This window comes from Haliotis rufescens, unplaced genomic scaffold, assembly GCF_023055435.1.
Source record: "Haliotis rufescens isolate VD_foot unplaced genomic scaffold, xgHalRufe1.0.p SCAF_2, whole genome shotgun sequence".
NCBI classification, from domain to species: domain Eukaryota; kingdom Metazoa; phylum Mollusca; class Gastropoda; order Lepetellida; family Haliotidae; genus Haliotis; species Haliotis rufescens.
This window is the reverse complement of record NW_025963890.1, coordinates 38,270,833-38,294,436: the sequence shown is the minus strand read 5'-3', so window position 1 is coordinate 38,294,436 and position 23,604 is coordinate 38,270,833. Positions and strand designations below refer to the sequence as shown.

General features: G+C 38.5%; 1 protein-coding gene across 1 annotated transcript in view; it reads right to left on the bottom strand.

Moving 5' to 3' along the window:
• The window catches only part of LOC124151046 (multiple epidermal growth factor-like domains protein 10), a 192,372-nt gene continuing 168,768 nt past the window's right edge, over nt 1–23,604 (bottom strand). Inside the window, exons 2-10 of the mRNA XM_048399933.1 lie at nt 6,127–6,267; nt 5,234–5,446; nt 4,105–4,332; nt 2,204–2,338; nt 1,904–2,050; nt 1,573–1,713; nt 829–966; nt 503–602; nt 1–389 (exon numbers count right to left, since the gene is read on the bottom strand). Coding sequence (XP_048255890.1) covers nt 203–389; nt 503–602; nt 829–966; nt 1,573–1,713; nt 1,904–2,050; nt 2,204–2,338; nt 4,105–4,332; nt 5,234–5,446; nt 6,127–6,267 — 1,430 coding nt within the window. The 3' untranslated portion in view covers nt 1–202. The remainder of the gene's footprint in view (nt 390–502; nt 603–828; nt 967–1,572; nt 1,714–1,903; nt 2,051–2,203; nt 2,339–4,104; nt 4,333–5,233; nt 5,447–6,126; nt 6,268–23,604) is intronic.

Below are 23,604 nucleotides of genomic sequence, written 5' to 3'. Positions count from 1 at the left end.
TGACGGAACCATATCATTTCATTTTCATGATGCATTTTACATTTTGTTTTTTTAGTGAAAATTACCCAGACTCAAATTTGTCATGAAGGCATTTATACAAGAAAATAACTTGTTCATTTATACAATTATAGAACGATACGTGGCATAACATTTTCGTGATTGCACAGACATGTGATTCTTAGATTAGATTATAATCAGATTCTTAGTTTTTAATGACATCATACGTTGACATCTTATCTCCCTCTCTTGTGAGGTCATTCAGTTCAACATAGGCTTGACCATCAACACCGGACACATGCGCGTGTGCAGAAATCTCCCCAGTGTCTCCTGTAACAGTCTTATTTCTCCCGTCTTTAGGATCTGCGCAAGCAGATGATCGCCACGTCAGTCTGAAACAGGAAAGTATGGCGGACAATCCAATAAAAACTCTAATGCTTGAATTATTCGGAAATGAATGATTTTAATACCGAACGCATTACGTTTATAAAATGCGTGCTCATACCTTCCAGTTCGAAGCAGACATGTGGTCAGTCCAGCATTAAGCAACAACATCACAGCGATTCCTACTGCTCCCCCGATGACACCACTTGTTACAGGTGGCACTGGATTGAATGCCATGAGACACATTAATAGAAACATTATGTTATGCTGCACATAATATATTTTGCGTCATCCATATGCCAGCTTTACGTATATATATTGCGCCATGAAAACTGTGTTAGTGCGATAAATGTTTAACATCAAACTACATTTAATATGTGGTTCTTACGTTGATTTATTTTATAAGGGACCGCATAAGCACAAAAAAAGGTTTAACGGTATTCGAACCTCTAACATCCACATCACATCGGTCACCGGTAAAGCCGTCCAGACATTCTCCTGGACAGTGCCCATCGCCAACATTACACGTGACGTCACAGTGGCCGCAACGAGAACAGTCAGGCCCAAATGTTCCAGGCTTGCATTCTGAAGGTTAGCAATTCAGGTCTTAAGTAATGAAGTGATATTATTCAAACAGCATGTGTCCTTACTCTGATTCACACTAACTGACAACTCCACCACACTTACACCCATCCCGAGTGACAAAACATCATTCCATGTACAATTATACGTTTGGCATATCACGATATTATTACTTTTACAGTATCTCACCTTTAAAAACAATGAAACACAGGCATATTACATAAAGGTCTTCAATAATATATTCGCACTTTTGTACACACTGATGATACTTCACAGATTTGACACTATTCACGAGTAAAGCCAGATTTAGAACGTGAATTACAGGATCCGGCCACAAGACCACAAAGCACGTCTCCTGCACACCGAAAGTTTGTATCATATGTTCCGTTGCAACATTTACATAACATCGGACCTCACACGGAGCTAAATAGAGTAAGGGCTACGAGGCTTCGGCGATGATGGCAAGAGAGTTCCTGAAGGTAACTGCCATACAGCAAAGCAGAAGGTTAACATGTTACCATTGCTACCGTTGCTACCGTGTTGTTAAACTCTATGGCCAGAGGGGCACACAAGAAGGTGTTGACTCAAAATATAAAATAAGTGTGTCACCTGTTGTACAGTCAGTGTCTATCCATCCGGGATTGCAGCCGCGTTCACACTTCCCGGTCACGTGATCACATGTTGATGTCTCACTGCAGTGTCTGGCAGAGCACAGGTAAGAACAGTCGTCTCCGTAGGTATGTAAGCATTCTGTAACGTGTTTATGGATACATTTGTACCATGCATCAAATACGTAGGAACAATGACTTATTTAAATATATTTATTAGTGTCAAGCTTGAACCTATGGTTAGGTGCATCAAATTGTGTTTGAGATACCTGTAGGCATTTCCAGCAGGTAAGGCCAGGTATTGATTTGTTGTAAGTACATAATGGTCTTACTCTGTGTACAGTCTGTTCCTTTCCAACCTGTCAAACAACCCCCAACACACTCCCCTGTCACGTGGTCACAGCTAGAGTTGTCGGTCTTGCAGTTCCTATCAGAGCATTTCTGGTTACAGTTTCGTCCATAATCGCCGGGTATACACTCTGAAAACATGAAGATTTTTAATATAGTTACAGATGAGCTGTATGCCCTCGATTGTTTTTATTGTTAGTTTCGGGTATTAATTATACAGACTAATATAATATCCTGAAGGTTGATTCTTGATGAAATATATCAGCACAAAATCAAATAGGAACCTGTGTCACACTTGTCTTGCTTCCAGCCTGGGAGACAGTCTCCACTCGGACAGACGCCGCTCACGTACTCGCACACCTCACCGTCACAGTGGCAGTAGTTGTCACAGTCAGAGCCGAAAGTACCAGGACCGCAAACTATTGATGAGGGAACAGGAAGGTTATATGCATTTTACCTACTATGAAAACATTCACGTTTAACATGTACTCGCATTTACACGGATTAAAGTATACAACACAAATGTGTAAATTGAAATTTGTGTAATGATGGTTTGTAATTAGTTCCTTTCTAATCTTCTTTGTTCCCCTTTCTCGCGCTCCTGTATTATAGAATGCATCACAACTTAATAAACTTCATATAATCGCTTATGTAAACACATTGAAGAAATATGTTGTTAAAATTAGTAAAACCAGTATCCATGAAGCAATAGTAGTGTGCAGCGAGAACTGTGCTAAACGTACATAACTATACGAATATTGTATACAACTACACACAAATTTACTCTGAAGTCGTCTGTAAATATGCGTTTGTTGCCATTCTTTTCCCTGGTTGTTATTACCCATCTCATTAATAACATGCATATCTTTGGCTGAGGGCAAATATGTTGGGTGAAATGCAGCGCTTTAGATTACTTGTCGACCGATGCCCCTGTGTTTAAAGTGGAATTTAGGATTCACAATAGTATCTATTGTTTCATTTGTTTTTGTTGAAGCTTCCCTATTTCTTATGAAAATGTTGTGACACTGTTGCAACTGAAGCTGCGCATACTCATTACTGAGGTGAGGTGTTCCTGGACAAATACATACAGAAAACTGTTTTGAATATGAATATGCATATATGGAGATTCAAAGCCTTTGTTAAACTACCACCTTACAAATTATTAACAGACCATTCTGATTACAAAAGCCGATTTAACGGCCGCATCATTTAGGAAACTAATCTTATTACTATTTTCTGAATGATTGTCTGTAGACATTCTGAAATAATAATATGCATACGTGAAGGTTACAATATGCCGCGTTGCTGTTGCTATAATTTTCAAAGTATTGCAATACATTTTCACTAAACACGATATAAATCGACAAAGTGATTATAATTCAACTGTTGGGGACAATATAGAGATTGAAATGTGGCGAGTGCAATTTGGATAAAGAGCTTTTGTGTTGAGCACTGTGACTTCGTTAAAAATTATAGCTGGGGGCGGTCTGGTAGCCTAGTGGTTAAAGACCTGGGTTTGATTCCAGACATGGGTATAATGTGTGAAGCCCATTTGCTGGAATATTGCTAAAAGCGGCGTAAAACCATACTCACTCACTCACTATAGCTGAGCCCTGCAAAACTTGTTTCATTAGGATGTTCTTTTGGGATGACCAGTTTATGATTAAACCTTTATACAGAAGCCTAGAATACACTTTCTCGCCTCTCATATGTGCAAATGAATAATATTTATGTAAAACCAATCCTTGAGAATGCACAGCGACATACTTTGTTTAATCAAATTCAACCCTTGCCACCTCATCCATTATATTCCTGATAATTTAAGCTTTCAAACATCTTACGCCTCACGCCGCGCGCTCGGTTCCACAAATTCGATTTAACAGCGTTAGATTTACGTGTAACATTCCTGCTGTACATTCAAAACACGGGACATGTTTTACACCTCAATATACATACTAAAGATAATTCCTACAGTTACTCGAACTTCACAGAAATCCAGGATGGGTATTGTTAACATTATACTTTCGTTGATTAAAGTAATGATGTACAAGACCAGGTCGATCCCTTCCCAGGAACACGTTTAGAACAGCAGAAAATAAAGAGCATATTGATATTTAAATGAACATATGAAAAATCAAAATTTGGAGATGGATGAGTTATATAGGATATCAAACATGATTCTTACCGTAAACCTGCACTTCACAGAAATCCATACTAGGTACTGGGTCACCTCTGCTTTTCACAGTTGTGTACAGCACTAGATAGCGCCCGTTACCAGAACACGTAACGTTCAAAACATAAGGTATGTCTGTCCCGTCCGCCTTCCCTTTCACGTTGTAGCAATTGTCTCCAGCAGGTGGGGAGGCGTCAGTTTCAGCTATGTAGATCTGGATACCATTCCGACGAACTTTATCTGTTAAATGTCAAAATTAATATAATTAGTAAAATGTATATTCATGAAAATAGGATCACTCATATATGTTTTATACCTTAAACATGTATATATATGCAACAACTTTGTCCATCATAAAATAGACCTGTGAAGATCTGGGATAGGTCTTCAGCAACCCAAACTGGTCGTAAGAGGCGACAAATGGGATCGGGTGGTCAGGCTCGCTGACTATGGTTAATACACGGCATCGTATCGATGCTCGTAATGTCAGTCATTGGATTGTCTGGTCCAGTCTCGATTATTTACAGACCGCCGTCATATATCTGGAATATTGCTGAGTGCGGCGTTAAACAACAAACAAACAAACAAACAGACGACATCATAAAATATGCCTATCGGACATAAGGCTGAGGATGGGGTTGGGTGGGGGTTCTGAAAGTTTGGGATGCGGCATTCCGCTTGTTTGTAAACATAATGGTCAGTCGATTGCGTTTTTACTCCACGCATTGCTGTAGTCCACCTAACACACTCGACAGATATGAATGGGCTATCGGTAGGAGGGTCTTGTTTGTGTACCCTTATAATACCTGCAACTTCCAACCGTTGCACAATTCCTCCTTCCTACATATTTTGTAAAATAACAAATAAGACAGATGTTCACAATTTCAGGAACTCATTACGAAGTAGGTTTCATGTATGCCCGTGTACAATACTGAACCCATGAACAAATGTAGACTAGTCTCAGAACTGAGCAAACGCAACCTATCTAGATTTGACAACCCCGAGACAAGGTCTAAGTTTCAAGTCGTCCGAAACAGGTTGACGTAGTTTTGGCATAAACTGCACAGTGGTGGTTATTGGCTTTATGTGACCTCATAAGAAGAAATAAACTAGTCTTTACAGTAGGATGTAAACGACTCACGGTCTCTCCTGAAGTATATGGTGACGTCATGAATTTGTGTCATCTCACTCAGATCCACTCTCCACCACGCAACTGTTATACTAGCGTCGTTGAAGGCTGAATGAAAGCAGTAGCTATAGTTGTTCGCTTTGGTAACTCCGTCCACAGCCTTACTTGGTGACTGACTGAGAAAGATGCTACTGGCTGATGTTGGCTTGTTGAGAGCTTTGTTGTCTGTCATAACACATAATGTTAGAGTATAGAACAACCATAGGTCGGTGTGCAACTTAGTTTCACAACAGAAAATGTATCAAATGTAATGTTCGGTAACAGAGGATCACACCTTCAGATGAGGTGCTGTGACACATGTTATATGCTGGCCTAGACTTTGCTTGTTTGGAACACACAGCGCAGGCGTGTTAGGCGATGTAACTACAATTCGCTGTGTAGAAGGATGTCCCCGAGGCCTGCAAGTAATCGGGGATTGTGGATTTGACTCCCAGATTCGCCCTGATGATTTATGGTTGGACAGAACCATACCCGTGTACCAAAGCATCACTTCGGGCATTCTCCCCACATGAAACTGACACACCGTGATATAACGGACGTCGCTGTCTTCATGTAAGACCTTGCACTGAAATTTATCTGATATGAAAGGTATACTCGTTACTGCTAAAGCATCAAAGATGATAACTTCAAGCAATAAATGCATGGATTTTGAGATTTAAAAAAAGTTATTTCAAAGGAGAGAATGAATTGTAGTGACGATATGAACATTCGAGGAAAATAAACGATTCTTTTTGATGGTTATCGACTTTTGACAAAATGCAGATAAGAAATATCTTTATCACACTGATTGTGTTAAGCTGATTTAGTGTCAAACGTTCACTGATATACAAAATTGAATGCTTTACATTTCTGGCATGTCGGTCCTGACCACCCTCTGTTGCAGGTCTGATTTCTAGATCTGCATCCATCTCTAGAATTACACGTTGCGACGGGACAGTTGCAGTTGTAACTACACTGGTAGCCGTATGTACCATCAGGGCAGCTGCCTGGAATATGTATGCATTATATCATAGACAGTGACACTGACAGCCATATGTACAATCAGGGCAGCTGCCTGGTATATATATGCATTATATCATAGACAGTGACGCTGACATATGTATCATCAGGACAGCTGCTTGTAATATATAGACATTATACCAGTGACATGGGTATCCGTATGTACCATCAGGACAGTTGTAACAGCAGTAGAATATCATAGATAGACACTGACACTGGCAGCCGTATGTAATATCAGGACAGGTGTAGGGAAAAGAACACTGACACTGGTATCTGCATATACCACCGGGACAACTGCCTGTTACAGGAGTATTATAACAGAGATAGACACTGTGTTGCCAAATGTAATAAAATGGCAATTAAGACAGAAGTATATATCACAGTAGTCAGTGACACTGGTAGACTGTATGTAACATCAGGGTAGTTGTAACTGAAGTATTATATTCTACAAAGACACTGCAACAGGTATCTGCATGTACCACCAGGACACGTACACTACCTGTTAGACTATTATAACCGAAACATTCAGTGTAGTCGTATGTACATCTGCGACAGCTGACTTCAGTAAACGGTACATTGTATTATACAAGACAGAGACAGCGACATTGGGAGACACATGTAATATCAGGACAGACGCCTGTGTCAGAAGTATATATCAGAAAACAACAGTAACACAAGTCGCCGTACATGCATGTGTCATGAGGACAACGTCTTGGAACTTAACAGGGGTATCATATCAGAGATAGTTCTTGATTTGTTGTCACGTGTCAATCCTTTGGTGAACGCAAAGCGTGACAAGGATGCACCAAATACTCCATGCTACCAAATTACGTGGGAAATATTATGTCCTTCTGTAATGCAGGGATTTATCCGACTTAGTCATTGACATTCGCCAAGTCAGGCACACATAACGCACATGATGAATTTATCCTTGTTACTGATGGACTATATGATCTTTATTTACAGCTGGTTACAAAAACTCAATGTTAACAATGTGACATATTGAACAAACAGACAAGGAAGTCAAATGCTCCAGGCTTACAAGTCTAGATAATAAGGATTAAAATACAACAAACTGTCCATGAACATGATTATATTTTCCCCTGTCATTTTCTAATGGAGCATATTACCTTCACAATAAGGAAAGGCCATACATATTACACGTATAGGGTACTTTATAGGGAGGACGTGATTGTGTACTGACCAAAGGGAGCGCCCATGTGTACTGACTAGAGAGGACGTGCTTCTGTACTGACTAGAGAGGGTGTACTTGTGTACTGACTAGAGAGGAAGCAATTGTGTACTGACTAGAGAGGACGTGCGTGTGTGCTGACCAGAGAGGAATGACTTGTGTACTGACTAGAGAGGACGTGATTGTGTACTGACTAGAAAGGACGTGATTGTGTACTGACAAGAAAAGGACGTGATTGTGTACTGACTAGAGAGGACGTGATTGTGTACTGACTAGAGAGGACGTCAGTGTGTACTTACTAGAGAGGACGTACTTGTGTACTGACTAGAGAGGACGTGCTTCTGTACTGACTAGAGAGGACGTGCTTCTGTACTGACTAGAGAGGGTGTACTTGTGTACTGACTAGAGAGGACGCAATTGTGTACTGACTAGAGAGGACGTGCGTGTGTACTGACCAGAGAGGAATGACTTGTGTACTGACTAGAGAGGACGTGATTGTGTACTGACTAGAAAAGACGTGATTGTGTACTGACTAGAGAGGACGTGCTTGTGTACTTACTAGAGAGGACGTACTTGTGTACTGACTAGAGAGGACGTGATTGTGGACTGACTAGAGAGGACGTCCGTGAGTGCTTACTGGAGTGGATGTGCTTACTATGTAGAGAGGACGTACTAGTGTACTGACGAGAGGGGGACTAGTGTACTGACGAGAGAGAGAGAGAGAGAGAGTGAAACAATTTTGTTCAGTCTTCACGTTATTTATATAAAAAGATGGCTTTTATTTCAGTCTGTTTCAATCACGTTTTCTTGATATATTTGTGTACACAAAGAGGCATTTATGTCTTCCACAGGAGTGAAGGCAATAACGAAACCGCGTCACTGATCACATGTCAGTATTGTTATTCAAATCCATTTTCGGTATACAAGATGTTCCTTCTAAGTTATAAGATAGACACATACCTGATGTAATGTGCAGAACATAGACACAGAGCACGAAAGCCAGTCTGACCCCTTCCATGGCGGCGAGTCTGTGCACCAGGAAACTTATTGCTTTTTCCGTTTTCGCGTGTCTAGCCGTGTCATAGAGAGAGTTGAAAGACCCTATATGAATGACTATTGTGGTATTCACTGTACATTGAGCGTGTTTTTGTTCATTCAGCTGTCATGAGCCATCCACTGAAAGGATGGTGTAAATCCTGGTGTCCATACAGGTAGGAAAGGTACCATAAGTCCCCATGGTCCCAAGTATTGTGATTTATCTTCAGTTGCTGGCGATCTATAACCGTTTCTATATTGTATTGTTACATGTGGTGATATCTCTGTTGTGATTGTTTGCTAGTTCTAAATATTAACCTGTGATCTTCTAGTTATTTTACTGTCCATCGATGACAGGTTTTTATTTAGTCTATATATATGTATTATCATGTATAACTTCTCGTCACGATATGGCTGAAACATTGCCAATGTGAAGTTAAATATTAACACCCTCACTCACCTGGCGTTTTAATGTTTTCAAAGTCCGGATACGTTCCCACATCCAAGTACACATATTCAGATAAAGACACAATCGGTTTATCTGACCTTAAACATTTGAGTTATGTTCTGCACCTTTTCTTTCCCCGATTTAGCCACTTAATCTGTTTCCTTGACATAAGACATTATGGACCTACTGGTAATCATAAGACAACGCCATTAACCTCAGGTTGGTTTATATCTTACACTGCAAACTGTTATAAGCCTCATCGCCAGCATATCTGTATATAGCTGCAGTCCAGGCTCATGGTCCTATATCAAGATTGTGCGCTGAGCTTGAGCTTAACATAACTCTGCACTAATGAGAACAAGTCAGGCCGACTTCGAAAATATATCAAATGGTTTGCGGATATAATGAGTATTCAGACTAATAACTGTTCATGGGCTCATGTGAGATATATGTGATGCTAATAGCTATAGTATTCAAACTATTAACTGAAACATCTTCTATAGGACATAATGGTAGTATACGACCTGCAAAGATACATAAAAATGAGAATAAAATAGTCATGAAAATTCCGTTCCTTGAAAACCTATTATCGAATAATGTTATATGTCCCCTTTGTACTTCAGGCATGCACGTGTACATGTTCAGATAAACTGAAACGTGTAACGACAGATAATATGTTGTGCGACAAAATTGTCTGCACAGAGAAAGCGACAATTAAATGTTATGAAAGGCGTGTACCAACTACACAAGTTAAGACAACTTAAAAATCAGGTTATTTCGATGGTAAGAAAGGCAAAATTTGATAATGCAATAATGAAATAATCGACTCAGTTAACGTACATATAAAATGTCAACAGATTACATTTGGCGTCAAAGTTAAAATAGCTGTGAAAATATGTGTACCAAGTAATTGGCGCAAGTTAAGGCAACTTAGGAATCAGGTTATTTCGAGGGTAAGGAAAGCAAAATGTGATAATGCAAGTGAACAAGGCAACATTAAATAGTTTACGGGTAAGTTAAACATGGCATCTTGTAATTTCGTTTCTTCTTTTCCGCTAGTATGTTTTTATACTCTTTATTATATAGATGTTGATATAGCCAGTAATCTTAATCAGCATTTTTGTTAACAGGCACAGGTTGACAAAGCAGATAGTGTAACGGTAGTCAGTCAGATATGGTAATAAGATATTTTGATAGCGCTTTATTGTTTCTTCTCATTAGTGGTGAGTATTGTTTTTAGCTCCCTTGGGGTATGGAGCGAGTACCATGCTTTCCGGTGAGAAAGGCCTATGTTTATCCGCATTCCGTCAAGATGTTTTACGGATTTCAGGGAATTGGGCAACTGTGAGTTCTCTATATTAGAAATTCTGTAAAATAAACATCATGAATACTCAGTTTCTCCGTTCAGAGTTTTCGAAAACATTATAGTAAAACATCTTATTACCATATCTGACTGACTACCGTTACACTCCCCCCGAAATTAGAATTAACCTAATTTACATTAAACAATGAGAAATGCTGATGTGGTATACATATAAACACAATGGTTTGGCTAACAATACAGTATTGCAAGTGCAGATAGGCAAGTGTCATACCCTGACAATAAACAAAGGTTAATGCTTTTTGGCTTTGTCCCCTCAGAAGGTTTAGGGAGATCACCATGTAACATAGTAGCATGAAGACGTGAGCATGTCTTACATGTTAGCCTGTTCTGACAAAACTTTAAAAGATGTCCTGGCTTGAGACATCCAAAGCACACTTGACTGTCTATGAAGAACTGTTTTCTTTCAATCAAAGGTTTAGACAACAATGTCTCACAATCATCAAGCTTGTGTTGACCTTTATAGAAAAGGCAAGTTTCAAATTTCACATTTGATTTCTTGTCTAATTTACCTGTGACAGTGCTTAGAGATGAATCTCTCAGATTTATGTCAAACACTGTACCATGTGGTCGTTTAGCTGTCTGATGCTGTGACGATGCACGAGTGTTCCGGGGCTTGTTCTCATGTTTCAATTCCAAGGGAAAAGAAGTGACAGGATCACACATTATTTCTGCTTCCTTAGCAATGAAAGTCACAAATCTTGAGAATTTAGGAAATTCTGATGTCTGTTCCCTATATTCGGCGACTTTACGTCTCCAACAATTGAGGAGCCAATCAGGTAGCTTCTGAATAAGCTTACGATTTTCACGTTCATCATTTAGGATGTCTAGTGATCTGACGCTTGACATTGCTGTTTCACACTGTCTGAGAAAGTCTGCAAACTTACGTAATGCATTACCATCCCTTGCTGGTAGTTTCGGCCATGAATCTAGACGGTCACGAAACGCACCTCCAATAATGAAATGGTTTCCAAAACGTTCATCAAGCAATTTGATCGCCTCACTGAATGCATTCTCTGACGATAAAAGAAAAAATCCCTCGACAGCCTCTTTGGCTTGTCCACAAAGATAGCGTTGCAAATAATAGATTTTTTCACCTTCAGGAATACCTCGCCTCCCTATGAGGACATTGAATGCACTTTTCCATTTTGGGTACATTAGAGGGTCCCCAGAGAAAGTTCCTGGCTCTGGTGGAGGTAAACGCCCAATGTTTATCTGATTTGCTAAGGCCTTGATTAAATCTTCATTCTGAGAGTTTTGACTGAACAGAACATTTTGCGAGTCTTGAACGTTTTTAATCGGAACAGATTCTATGTCTACATTCACAATGTCACTTTTGACACATGACTCATGTGGAGCTTTAATTTCAGTTTGTGTCCGATTCTCAACCTGAACTGAGTCAATATAATCTTGTACAAACATGTTTTTTCCATCCGGACATAAAGCAGGAGAATGAACAGAATCCTCATTCACTTCACTTTCTAATTTCTCTACAGCTTCTAATTGTGCCATAGCCATAGATAATTTCATTTCAGTTTGACACCTTTCAAGCTCAGCTCTCTTTTGATTTTCAACTTCAAGAAATTTCAATTTAGTCTTTAAAGCTGCAGCTTCGGCTGTAGCAGCAATTTTGGTCTCATACAGTTTTGACACATTCGACATTTTTGATGACTTAGTCTTGACAGATTTACATGATTTGCTGTCAGCGAATTTCCGTTCACTCAAACCAAATTCAAGTTCACACAGTTTATCACTCACTGATTTAATTAAATCAAAATGTTTTGATTCAATCTCGTCAAATTTTGCAAGCAAATGTTCATCAGAATAATTGAATTCAGTTAGTTTCCCATGTTCACTACACACAATTGCCATACGGTCTTCTAAACAATCACGAATTGAACGCAGTTCAGATATGTCCACACTGTCAGATACTAACTTCATGACACTACTCGCCTGCCGACGCCATGCAGATAGTGCAGATTTGAAACGTTTGACACATAGTTCAATCTTATAATCAGTGTATTCTTGTGTAGGTTTAGCCGCACGGCTACTTAAATCATCATCACAATTGTTCATATTGTCAATATTCAAATCCATGCTGACACTATTGAAATTCAACTTACTCCCGGTACACGTTCTTTCCACTCAATCGATGTTTTACCTCCACCAGAGCCAGGAACTTTCTCTGGGGACCCTCTAATGTACCCAAAATGGAAAAGTGCATTCAATGTCCTCATAGGGAGGCGAGGTATTCCTGAAGGTGAAAAAATCTATTATTTGCAACGCTATCTTTGTGGACAAGCCAAAGAGGCTGTCGAGGGATTTGTTCTTTTATCGTCAGAGAATGCATTCAGTGAGGCGATCAAATTGCTTGATGAACGTTTTGGAAACCATTTCATTATTGGAGGTGCGTTTCGTGACCGTCTAGATTCATGGCCGAAACTACCAGCAAGGGATGGTAATGCATTACGTAAGTTTGCAGACTTTCTCATACAGTGTGAAACAGCAATGTCACGCGTCAGATCACTAGACATCCTAAATGATGAACGTGAAAATCGTAAGCTTATTCAGAAGCTACCTGATTGGCTCCTCAATTGTTGGAGACGTAAAGTCGCCGAATATAGGGAACAGACATCAGAATTTCCTATATTCGGCGACTTTACGTCTCCAACAATTGAGGAGCCAATCAGGTAGCTTCTGAATAAGCTTACGATTTTCACGTTCATCATTTAGGATGTCTAGTGATCTGACGCTTGACATTGCTGTTTCACACTGTCTGAGAAAGTCTGCAAACTTACGTAATGCATTACCATCCCTTGCTGGTAGTTTCGGCCATGAATCTAGACGGTCACGAAACGCACCTCCAATAATGAAATGGTTTCCAAAACGTTCATCAAGCAATTTGATCGCCTCACTGAATGCATTCTCTGACGATAAAAGAACAAATCCCTCGACAGCCTCTTTGGCTTGTCCACAAAGATAGCGTTGCAAATAATAGATTTTTTCACCTTCAGGAATACCTCGCCTCCCTATGAGGACATTGAATGCACTTTTCATTCGGAATTCGACAACTTGATCCTCAACGTTCCCATTTCTCCACCAAAGGAACCTTAGATAGTCCCTGTGTTCCTTGTTGACAAAGAACTGGTGAAACATTTGTTTCACATCACACATCAACGCAACAGGTTCAAGCCTAAATCTGCAGAGCACGCCTAACAGATTATTGGTTAAGTCGGGTCCTTTCAGGAGACAGTCATTTAAGCACTTGCCATTATATCTGGCACTACAGTCGAAAACGACTCTGATTTTATTTGGCTTCTTAGGGTGATATACCCCATGATGCGGAATATACCATCTGTTACATGCATGTAATTCACCTACAGGAACTTCCTCTGCATGTCCACCTTTAATCATGGCATTTATAAAGGCGGAGTAGTCACTGTGGAACTTTGGATTTCTACGGAAACGTGATTTTAGTCCATCAAGTCTTTGAAATGCCATCCTCTTGTTATCTGGAAGCTCTGGAGTTCCAACCTTGAACGGAAGCGGCATTTCATAATGTCCTTCTGCTACATGAATGCCTTCTTCCATCTGTTTCATGAATATCCTATCATCATGAGAGATGTTGGAAGCATTGTAGTCATTCTCATTAAAGTCTACAGAGAACATGCGGATCACATCATTTGGAACAAACTGCTCCTTCACAGATGTTCTTTGAGATAGATGAACTTCGGACGGCGGGCGTAGCTTGAGCGGAATTTCACATGACATCACTCTGTGACTGATGCCAATTGAATCGGAGTTCTCAATTTTAGAAATTCTGTAAAATAAACATCATGAATACTCAGTTTCTCCGTTCAGAGTTTTCGAAAACATTATAGATAGTCCCTCTTCTTTAACAGAATATGCTTTAACGACATGCGCTGCGTGATCATACATGTAGTTTTCTGTCAGGAAAATATGTGTGATGTCTTCTTGTCAAATGCTTTTACTAAAGTAATTGGACCTGATGGCATTGTAAAATGTAAAATGATCGCTTGTAAGATCTTATCTCCATATGTTACTGAATTATTTAATTTGTCTTCCTGACATGTGGAAATAAGTCTACGTATACGTGACACCTTTAAGAGAACCACACAATCAAGTGATGTGCTTCAGTGGCACGATAATGCACTTGTCGAAAATAAGAACGATATGTTAATTTTGAACTAAATCTGTTTTGTACAAATGCAGAAATCCTGCTACTCAAAAGTAAAGAAAACATTGTATTAGAACTATGTTCATTTCGCAAGGTCATTTTAAATTCCTTTTATAGCTGACTATAAATGTTCATGAGCGTATGATTTGCTAGAACAGGAAATAATCACTGGGGGTACAAGTCTGGGCTGTACAATTAAATCACCTACTCTACAGCCCAGACTTAGCCCCCAGTGATTATTTCCTGTTCTGGCAAATGAAATCAGCCCTATTTTGAAGACGCTTACAGGATGACGAGGACATAAAGACTGCCACAGAGGCGTGGTTAGAGGGCCAAACTCCGTTGTGTACAAATGCAGATATCCTGAAGCTCAAAAGTAAAGATATATATCTAATTCCTTTTGTAGCTGATTGAATGATAAATGCTCACGAACTTATGCTTAAACTCTCCAGTCAACCAGCAGAAACATCGACTCAGTTAACGTAAACATAAAACGTCAACAGATTCCACTGGGCGTAAAAGGCAAAATAGCTGTGAAAATTATTGGAACGGATCACTGAAAAGCAGTGTGACACTAGGTATTCAGGGCTTAGCATGTCCTGCCCTGCCGGTAGAACGCGTTCATAGTGTACATGGTACACAGTACATAGTGTTCATAGTAGGAAAAGGGTCATAACTCAAAACGACCTATTTACCCGTGCAATTATTGCATAATATCAGCTAACATGGTCGAGTCTCATCTAAAATCATTGAACTGTTTATTTTACGACAACGTTTTAATTAAATAAATCATAAGGCAATCTATATTAACATCTTTATCGTGTTTAGGATGTACGAAACCCATGATAAGGGGTTCGAATCCTTGCTGTGTCCAATGAAAGTAAAGTCAATCTAATCTGATCCAAGCCTGCCATTAACAATGTGTATGTCAAACAGGAAACTCATTTCCATGATGGATCTGCCAAAGTTATTTACGACTTGATCGCTGGAGGCTGTTTTCACAACAAATTAATACACTGCAAACACGAAAACGTCGTTTTTTTCCGTATATGGTCATTGGACGGAAAAACGACTAAAAATTCATTAAAATTGATTAATTGGTCAGCGTCTAGAAAGTGTCCAGAAAAGGGTCGAGTTTTTCAAGCGTAAAATGGACGGAAAAACGATGCTTTTTGCTCCGCCTTGTACAACTGTTAACGGCCAATCAGATGGCGCTGGTCCCCCGACGCACGTGATGTCCAAGGCTTCCTTTCGGAAGCTTTAGGTTTCGTATTTCTGGCATGCCTTGCTCTAGCATCTGTCGCGCGCAGTGCAGCGAGATTTGCTGATAAGCTAGTTTTAGGATATGTTACATGTTAATGGAATTCAGACACGCGCCAAGAAGTCAAACCAAACAATGTTACTAAGTTTATTGTGGTAACGGCTATGTACAGTTACCCCTATCGGATAATGGGTTGTGTTTCATTTGGTTATAACAATAACTAATTTTTAGATGTGAAGTTTACAAGATATACGACTTGGACGCGAGGTCGGTCACATGACGTTCTTCACGTGACTGTATTCTTGAAAAGGTGTAAACACTGACTACTTCCACATTCCTGGGGAAAACCCTTGGAATTCCCTGGTACGAATTCATACAGAAGCGTGGTTGCAAGCCCATTTAAGGATACCCTCGCTGCAACCCATCCCAGAGAGAAAAAACACGAAAAAAAATCCAAACTGTCGCAGTGACAATTTACAGAAATCTATGAATTTACCTTAGTATCTATTTGACACATCTTCACAATCACCTTTCAATGATCGGCCAATTGATCAGTGATGCCAAAGGCTTGAAATGGCCACAGGTTAATTAACAACTTCGAAAATATCTCCCGTCACGTTTAACGTGTCGGCCATTTTGACGTATTGTACTTGATGTAAATGTATTACGACGCTCTGTCATTGTAATTGACTTACTGAGGTAATTCTGTAAAAGATCTTCTCATCTAATGAGGATATTGTTTGGAATATATTTCTTGTAAACATACTAAAACATATGTTCCTCGCTTTGGGGGAACTATTTTATTCCGGGGTGGCCCATTAAATCTAGTAGTAAGTCAAGGCACCATGCGTGATCTGTTATTTTATGTGTTTAAATTACGATTTGGGGCGTTAATAAAATACACTGACGCAAGTATATTCTATTCAAATCAATTGGATAATTGAATATGCTTTCTTTTACATATTACATAACATCACTGCACAAAATATGAACAGTTGCAGTAACACACTACGGTAATCGCATTAAACATCATTTTCAACTCTACAGTATTTCAGTATTTCAGTTATATCATGGTGTATCAGACTGATGTGGGATAAAAATCCGAAGCGGTTCAAGTCCTCCAATGGGTGTTCGGGAAAAGGTGAGCGTATCCTGCCACACAAGTGGCACCCGTCACAAAACATGCATGGACAAGTCAATTGTTCACCTGAACAAAGCACGGAAACACACAATGATGCCCGTCCTCAGTTTTACCGAGCATGTAAATTATTTTGTCCGTCAAAAACATGGACGAGTATAAACAATATGTTCATTCACGTAATACATGTCATACATTTGACAAAATGTATTGACTCGGAGCATTATTGTTAATCACAGCGTATGCAGTTGAACTCATCACCCATCCCATTATTGATAACCCTTCTTGAAGATCTATGAAATCAGAAGCTGCAACACTTTATCTTTTAACTGGCATGTCAGACTTCTATTTCATTACTCAGTTTTATTTGCACGGATTACTATGGAAGGGACATTGTCTCGTTGTCGCATTGTCGCATTGTCGCATTGACGCCTTTACAAAAACAAGCAAAACGTGTCAAAATTACCAAAAGCACAACAATTGGCCATTTGTCGCATTGTCGCGTGTTCGCATTGTCGCTCTTTGATAATCCTTTTCTTTATTTTACAAAAGGGCGACGATGCCGTAACGCGACATTTTCAAGGTCAAAATATGTCTCGTCGCATTGTCGCCCCATCACAAATGTGTATAAAAGGCGTAAAGTTCAGTTATTGTTACAGTTAGGAAGTTCAACCTGATAAATGTACGTCTTGAAATGAAAACACAAGTCCGTCCGCGAGTCCATAACGTTTTATTGTGAGCTCTTCTCTAAAAGTGCTTAGTGTTCAACTCCCAGTTCCAAACACGTAGTACCTCCTCAATAATCCACATACCTCCAGTGCAGTGGTCTTCCGGAAGATCTTACTCTTGACCGTATTAGACAACTGACGAGTGCACGCCTGACCTGTGACCTCGTTGCAACCCTCGTGATGTGTTTGCCGAAGGGAGAGGTGTAGGAAATGTGTGCTCCAGCCCAGCGCAGAGCTCGCGACACACTGTATACTGATGTATACAGTATATTGCAGTTGATATACTGTATACTGCATGTGATACGTATTTGCTGACATGTTACAACTTTCAAGATTCAAGATTCAATTTGCATATATTTCATATACAACAGACCGCCGTCATATATCACTGGAATACTGCTGAGAGCGGCGTTAAAACAAATTGTTTTCATAATGGAGCGCTGCAGTCATTTAAAATAGAACCGTATACATATGTACATGTAGTACCAACTCACTCTATTTGTTTCGAATATTCAGCAGAAAATATATTATTAACCAGGTCTTTGGGAAAAGATATCAGATTTTTATAAGCAGCCACATAGGGATGATAAAGGACCCCTCGCTGATTAGGTTCTTGTTTACTTAAGAGCAGAGTTGGCCATGTTAGATGATATAACCAAAATCCAGGCGCTCCGGCGGGGGCCAAGCTGGTCTTGTTAGTGTATGGTATGAGCTGTGACGTTGACCCAAGAGAATAATGTAAAACATGAGACCAACTCAAGTCTATAATGATTGGGAAAGTCTAGATTTCCACAGCTCTAGCCTGATATTAAGAATTGTTCTATGCTCCATTTTAATTGTATTATTTTCATTTTGTAGACATGGATGGACCAACCAGGAAAGAAATTGATGGAATATTAATATTACATGTTACCACTGATCCAGTTAAATTCATCACACAATAATAAATTAGTATTTGACATTACGGTATTTGGTTATTAGGGCATGATCATGTACATGTTCACTGTAGTAATGTACACACCAGTCAACTTAATTATAATTTTTATCAAAGTGTAGCACGGCATCAACGATTACTTTATGATATCCTCACTTGTCATCGATGTATTGACATCGAACAATGGACGGCAATTCGAAATTCTTATGGATAGCTTCAATAGGGACAGCACCGGTGTCAGTACAATTTTCCTAGTTAAAATAAGTATCTACAAAATATAATCTGAAGCAGACAAGAACAATATTGTTTTATTAATGCTTACTTTCATGGATAGAATTAAGGCAATCTAGGCTTGCCAAATCGTTCTAGACTTGAGCTGGATTCCTTTTAAATTTATTCTGTATGGTCTGGGAGACGAACGGGCGTCAGTATCGCATGGAGAACTGGGACAACCTTCAGTGTAATCGGATATGTTGGGGAGTTTCGGTTTTGGGCTGTTTGCTGAATATATAGAATTGCGAGTTATGTATACTCTGTATTCTTTCGTCATGGTAGCATATATATTTTCTATGTTGCTTTTTGAATTATCCACAAATAATGAGAACTACAATGTAAACCTCTCTCTGGAGATATGCAATAATACTACTGAAGGGCATATCTAAAAAAATGGGACTTCTCGACAAATATTTCTTTCTTAAATACTACCCGTTACAGGTATTCTGATCATTATATCATACTTTGTACAGTTTAAAAGTCAAATAATGGCAAATTGTGTATCTTTCTACATTTTGAATTAATTATATTTTCTGAAATAAAACCTTAGCATCAGATAGTGATATACACGAATATGATCTATACTATTATAAATGAATTATCAATTTTGTATTATGAATTAGATAAACAGAAATATGATAGTAAAAAAAATTAATTTTAATCTATTCTTGTGAGTAGGTAACGAGAGATCTAGGCAACGCACTAACGTAGCCATTTATGAAAAATGAAATATTAAATGTTTAGGGGTTTGAACATGCACATTGAATGACAGGGAAGAAAGCAACGCAATAATTAAATTATGAATCAAATTATGTTATAAATATAACAGAATATTTAGAAAATATAAGTTTAATTTCTCATTGTTGGAAGGTGTTTAATAATTATATAGATTTTGTTTGATTGTTTGTTGTTTAACGCCGCACTCAGCAATATACCAGCTATATGACGGTGGTTCGTAAATAATCCAGTCTGGACCAAACATTTAGTCATTATCATCAAGAGCACCGATCTACGCATTTGGGATACGATGACATGCATCAACCAAGTCAGCGAGCCAAGTCGCCTTCGTAGAAGCATGGGTTGTTGAATGCCTATTCTAACCCGGATCTTCACGGGTATTTTTTTAAATAATAAGGTACAATGAAATTCTGTATATGTCCATAATAAGTGTGTATAAGTAGATGGATAATATGTCCATACACGCCAAGTAAATGGTATATGCGTTAATTTAAATGCAAATGATTCAATGATGAGTTCTTTCACAAGTCCATATTTCAAGGCATGTATTTGATATTCATAATAACTCCACAAAAGCTACACAATGGCAACAAAACGGTACCAGCATCACAGATACCAATAATACATGAGATACATATAATTACTTTAAAGTTAAAACATGTATCTAAATAGAAAATTAGAAGGATACACTTCCGACATTTTTCGTATTTTGTTTTCGTTTGGAGAGAGAAGTTGTGATTGGTATCTGATGGGTGCAAACAGGTGTTCCCTTCCGCCCAGGCCTTGCGGCAATGCTATAGCCCAAAATGAAACAAGCCTTGTTCAACAGGTTCAGACTCAAATTTCTATCCCACTTGGGCTCCTTTTAAATTTAAATATAATTTCTCGTGTCGATATGTGTCAGAAGAAATGAAATATTACAGCACTGGTGAATAGGTTATATGCGCATGTCAGCGTCGATCCTATAATATCCTTTTTTGCAAAATACATATATACTGATGAATTAAGGTAGTAATACTACGCAAATATATGTCCAGATGCATACATCAGTATCATCTCGTGATCTTAATTCGTGCTTTGAGCCCTTTTTCTACCGGAGATTCTGGGGTGTTACATCACACCAGAAAGCCAGGTCCAAATTCAAGTCATAATTAATTTTCATGGTCCGTCTTGTATGTTGGAAACCAATATCGCAATATGGCTAAATATTGCTGAACTTGGTATTAACCCGATTACTCACATAATTATTCCATTTTCTACAGTCATCTACGAACACTATCTTTAAGGAGGTATATCTGTATCATCCAAATGTCCATACATATATGTCCACATTTATATGTATAAAGCAAGTCGTCCTGCACTCTTCCTTAAAAGATAAATGTTAAGCATTTCCTCTGTATGGATTTATATAATGTAATATCGTTTTAATGTAATGCTGATGCAGTAAACGTACCACAGACCTAATGCTAGAATAACATCTAATTTCTGAAATGAACATATTTTACAGAAAAAAACAGTTGTTTAAACAATACTTATAAAATATAAGAACAAGGAGCCAAGAGCCAAATATTGGGCTGTGTTGGACATATTTGTTTCGGGGTCTTATGACAGACAAACCTGATGCCTTAAAGTATAAAGATAAGTAAGTATAGATGTTGTACATATTCAAATATGTTCGTGATTAACCCAAACTTGAAAAATATTGAAAGATGAGTGGTAACTATTTATACCATTATTTCAAATTAGAATGAGAGCACATCAGGAAAGCATGGTACTTTAATAAACGTATCTTGTTAACCCAATATTCTTTTTTAAGTAAGAGCAGCATGTATATCGAGAGTATAGGTTTGGTGCGTGACTTATCACACAGTACTTTCAGAAAGTGTGCATATTCTGTTTATCGGCAATAAATAACATAAGACGATTCATACGGGTAAATACGATTTACTTCAGAACTAGTATAGATTATTTAAGGTTAGGGGGAAATGTATGTAATTAACAGAACTTTGGCCGGGTTTGAAGGATTTGGGTCCTGGCTTGGGCTTTGTGTTGGACGTGTAGACGGCATTTCCAGGTTTGACGTATCAATGACAAAAATGATGTCAGATGCAATTCTCTGCCTTTTCGGGTGAACAATTGGCTTGCCTTTGGATGTGTTTGTGGCGGGTGCAACTAGTGGATCGGAATGAGCTCGCGTTTTTGCGAGCATCCAATGTCATCATTTATTATGATGAATAATGAAACATGCTCCTGATGTTGTCGCAATGGTGCAGTTGGCGCTACTTTTGGCAAGGGTTTCTCGTGATAATGGAAATGCTTATGTCGCTTTTGTTGATCGATAAACATGAGAAGATATAATGTTAGTGTATATGGTCATGTTATTAAGAAACAAACGACGAGTGGGAGTTGTTTATTGTACGATAAACAACGACCGAGACTCGTTTATTTCTATATGAGATATCAACATTACGTATAGCCTCTTTTAGGGTGTTAAATTAGGAAAAAATACACGCTTTACAATATTTACCCGTACTTAAATAATGATGATTCCTTGAATAGAATCCGACAGCGGCCATGCTAGATAAATCCATTTTAGGATTTGAGTTTGGTCCCGCATATTCTCACAATTTTCTCGTCAATCATCTGTACCTTTTCTCCCAATACCGATTGTCATATCACTCTCATTTTCGGATTCTCAAGCAACATTTATTGGGAACAACTCACTAGACACATACCTCTCAAAAATAAGGTCAAATTTAAAAATTTTACTTTTCAAGTTGCGAGTGCATGTTCGAATCTCAATAAATGACGTCATGATAGAACAATGTTTTATCGTGAAATAAATATCGCTTCCTTTTTTGTTCTTTGTGATTTATCGCGTAGCTATCTTATATCATCAAATGCCAATTTCTAATTGCTTTATCATGACGTATCCGTGTCATGTAGCAATAACATACACAAATATCGTTGACTTCGACGTTGAATAGTGTCATGAAATATGATTATCCTCTTGTGTGCAATCTTTCTGGTTGATAAATCTAACATATTCTTACTTTAAGAATAGCGACTATACATGATTATATATCCCTTATCAGGTCTCTGTAACATTTGCAAAATGATACAAATATAAAAATACAACTGAACCTAAATGTAATATTTTAATATCCTTACGTTGCTGAGTGCAGCATTTAACAACAAACAAACAAAACATAATATCTTTAAGAATTATGTTAACAATTCCGATGCTAAAAATAATCTCACAATCTCCATACCTCTTTCTCTCTATGAAAACATAATAACTTTTTTTTAAATAATCTGAAGGAATAATAATGGCAATACTATCATAATTATCATCATTATTTATGTTACTTATCCTCAAGTGAAGTAGTCCTCCACACTATACATTCAGTGAAGAAGCCCATGAACATATGAACTATGTAACATACATTCATGGAAATTAGATGAACAGTTGAAGTTAGCAAATGATATTATTCGGTCGAACGTCTATCAGCCATCTATTCTATTCATGAACAACATTTCACGTGGGACCAACAGAGGGAATTATGACTATCGACTTGCTAATTATTTTTTATATTCATGCCAGCTCAAATGATCTATTGGCTTGATTTATTGTTATTGTTATCCACAAGATAAGTAGGATCCGATTTTTTCCGTTTTTGTTGAAATAAAACTGAATAATATTTGCTGTTTACATATCAAAGTTTGCCAAATTGTTACAAAATGTTTGCCCACAGCAAGGCTACGTATCCCCAACATATTGTGCTAGGCACAGTATCACTGGACTGAGGGAGGGCGGTATTCCTCCTTGTGGGTCACCTGCTTGGCAATATAGGACGGGAAAACTGCAGGGGGTGAGGGCAGTTAAGTTGATGGTACAGACAGATAAGAGAGATCTTTTTACAAAAGTGAAACCTCAGTCCACAAAGGAAGAGGCGAAAGCTGAAACTTGGTGAGGTTTATAAAACAAAGGCAGTTAT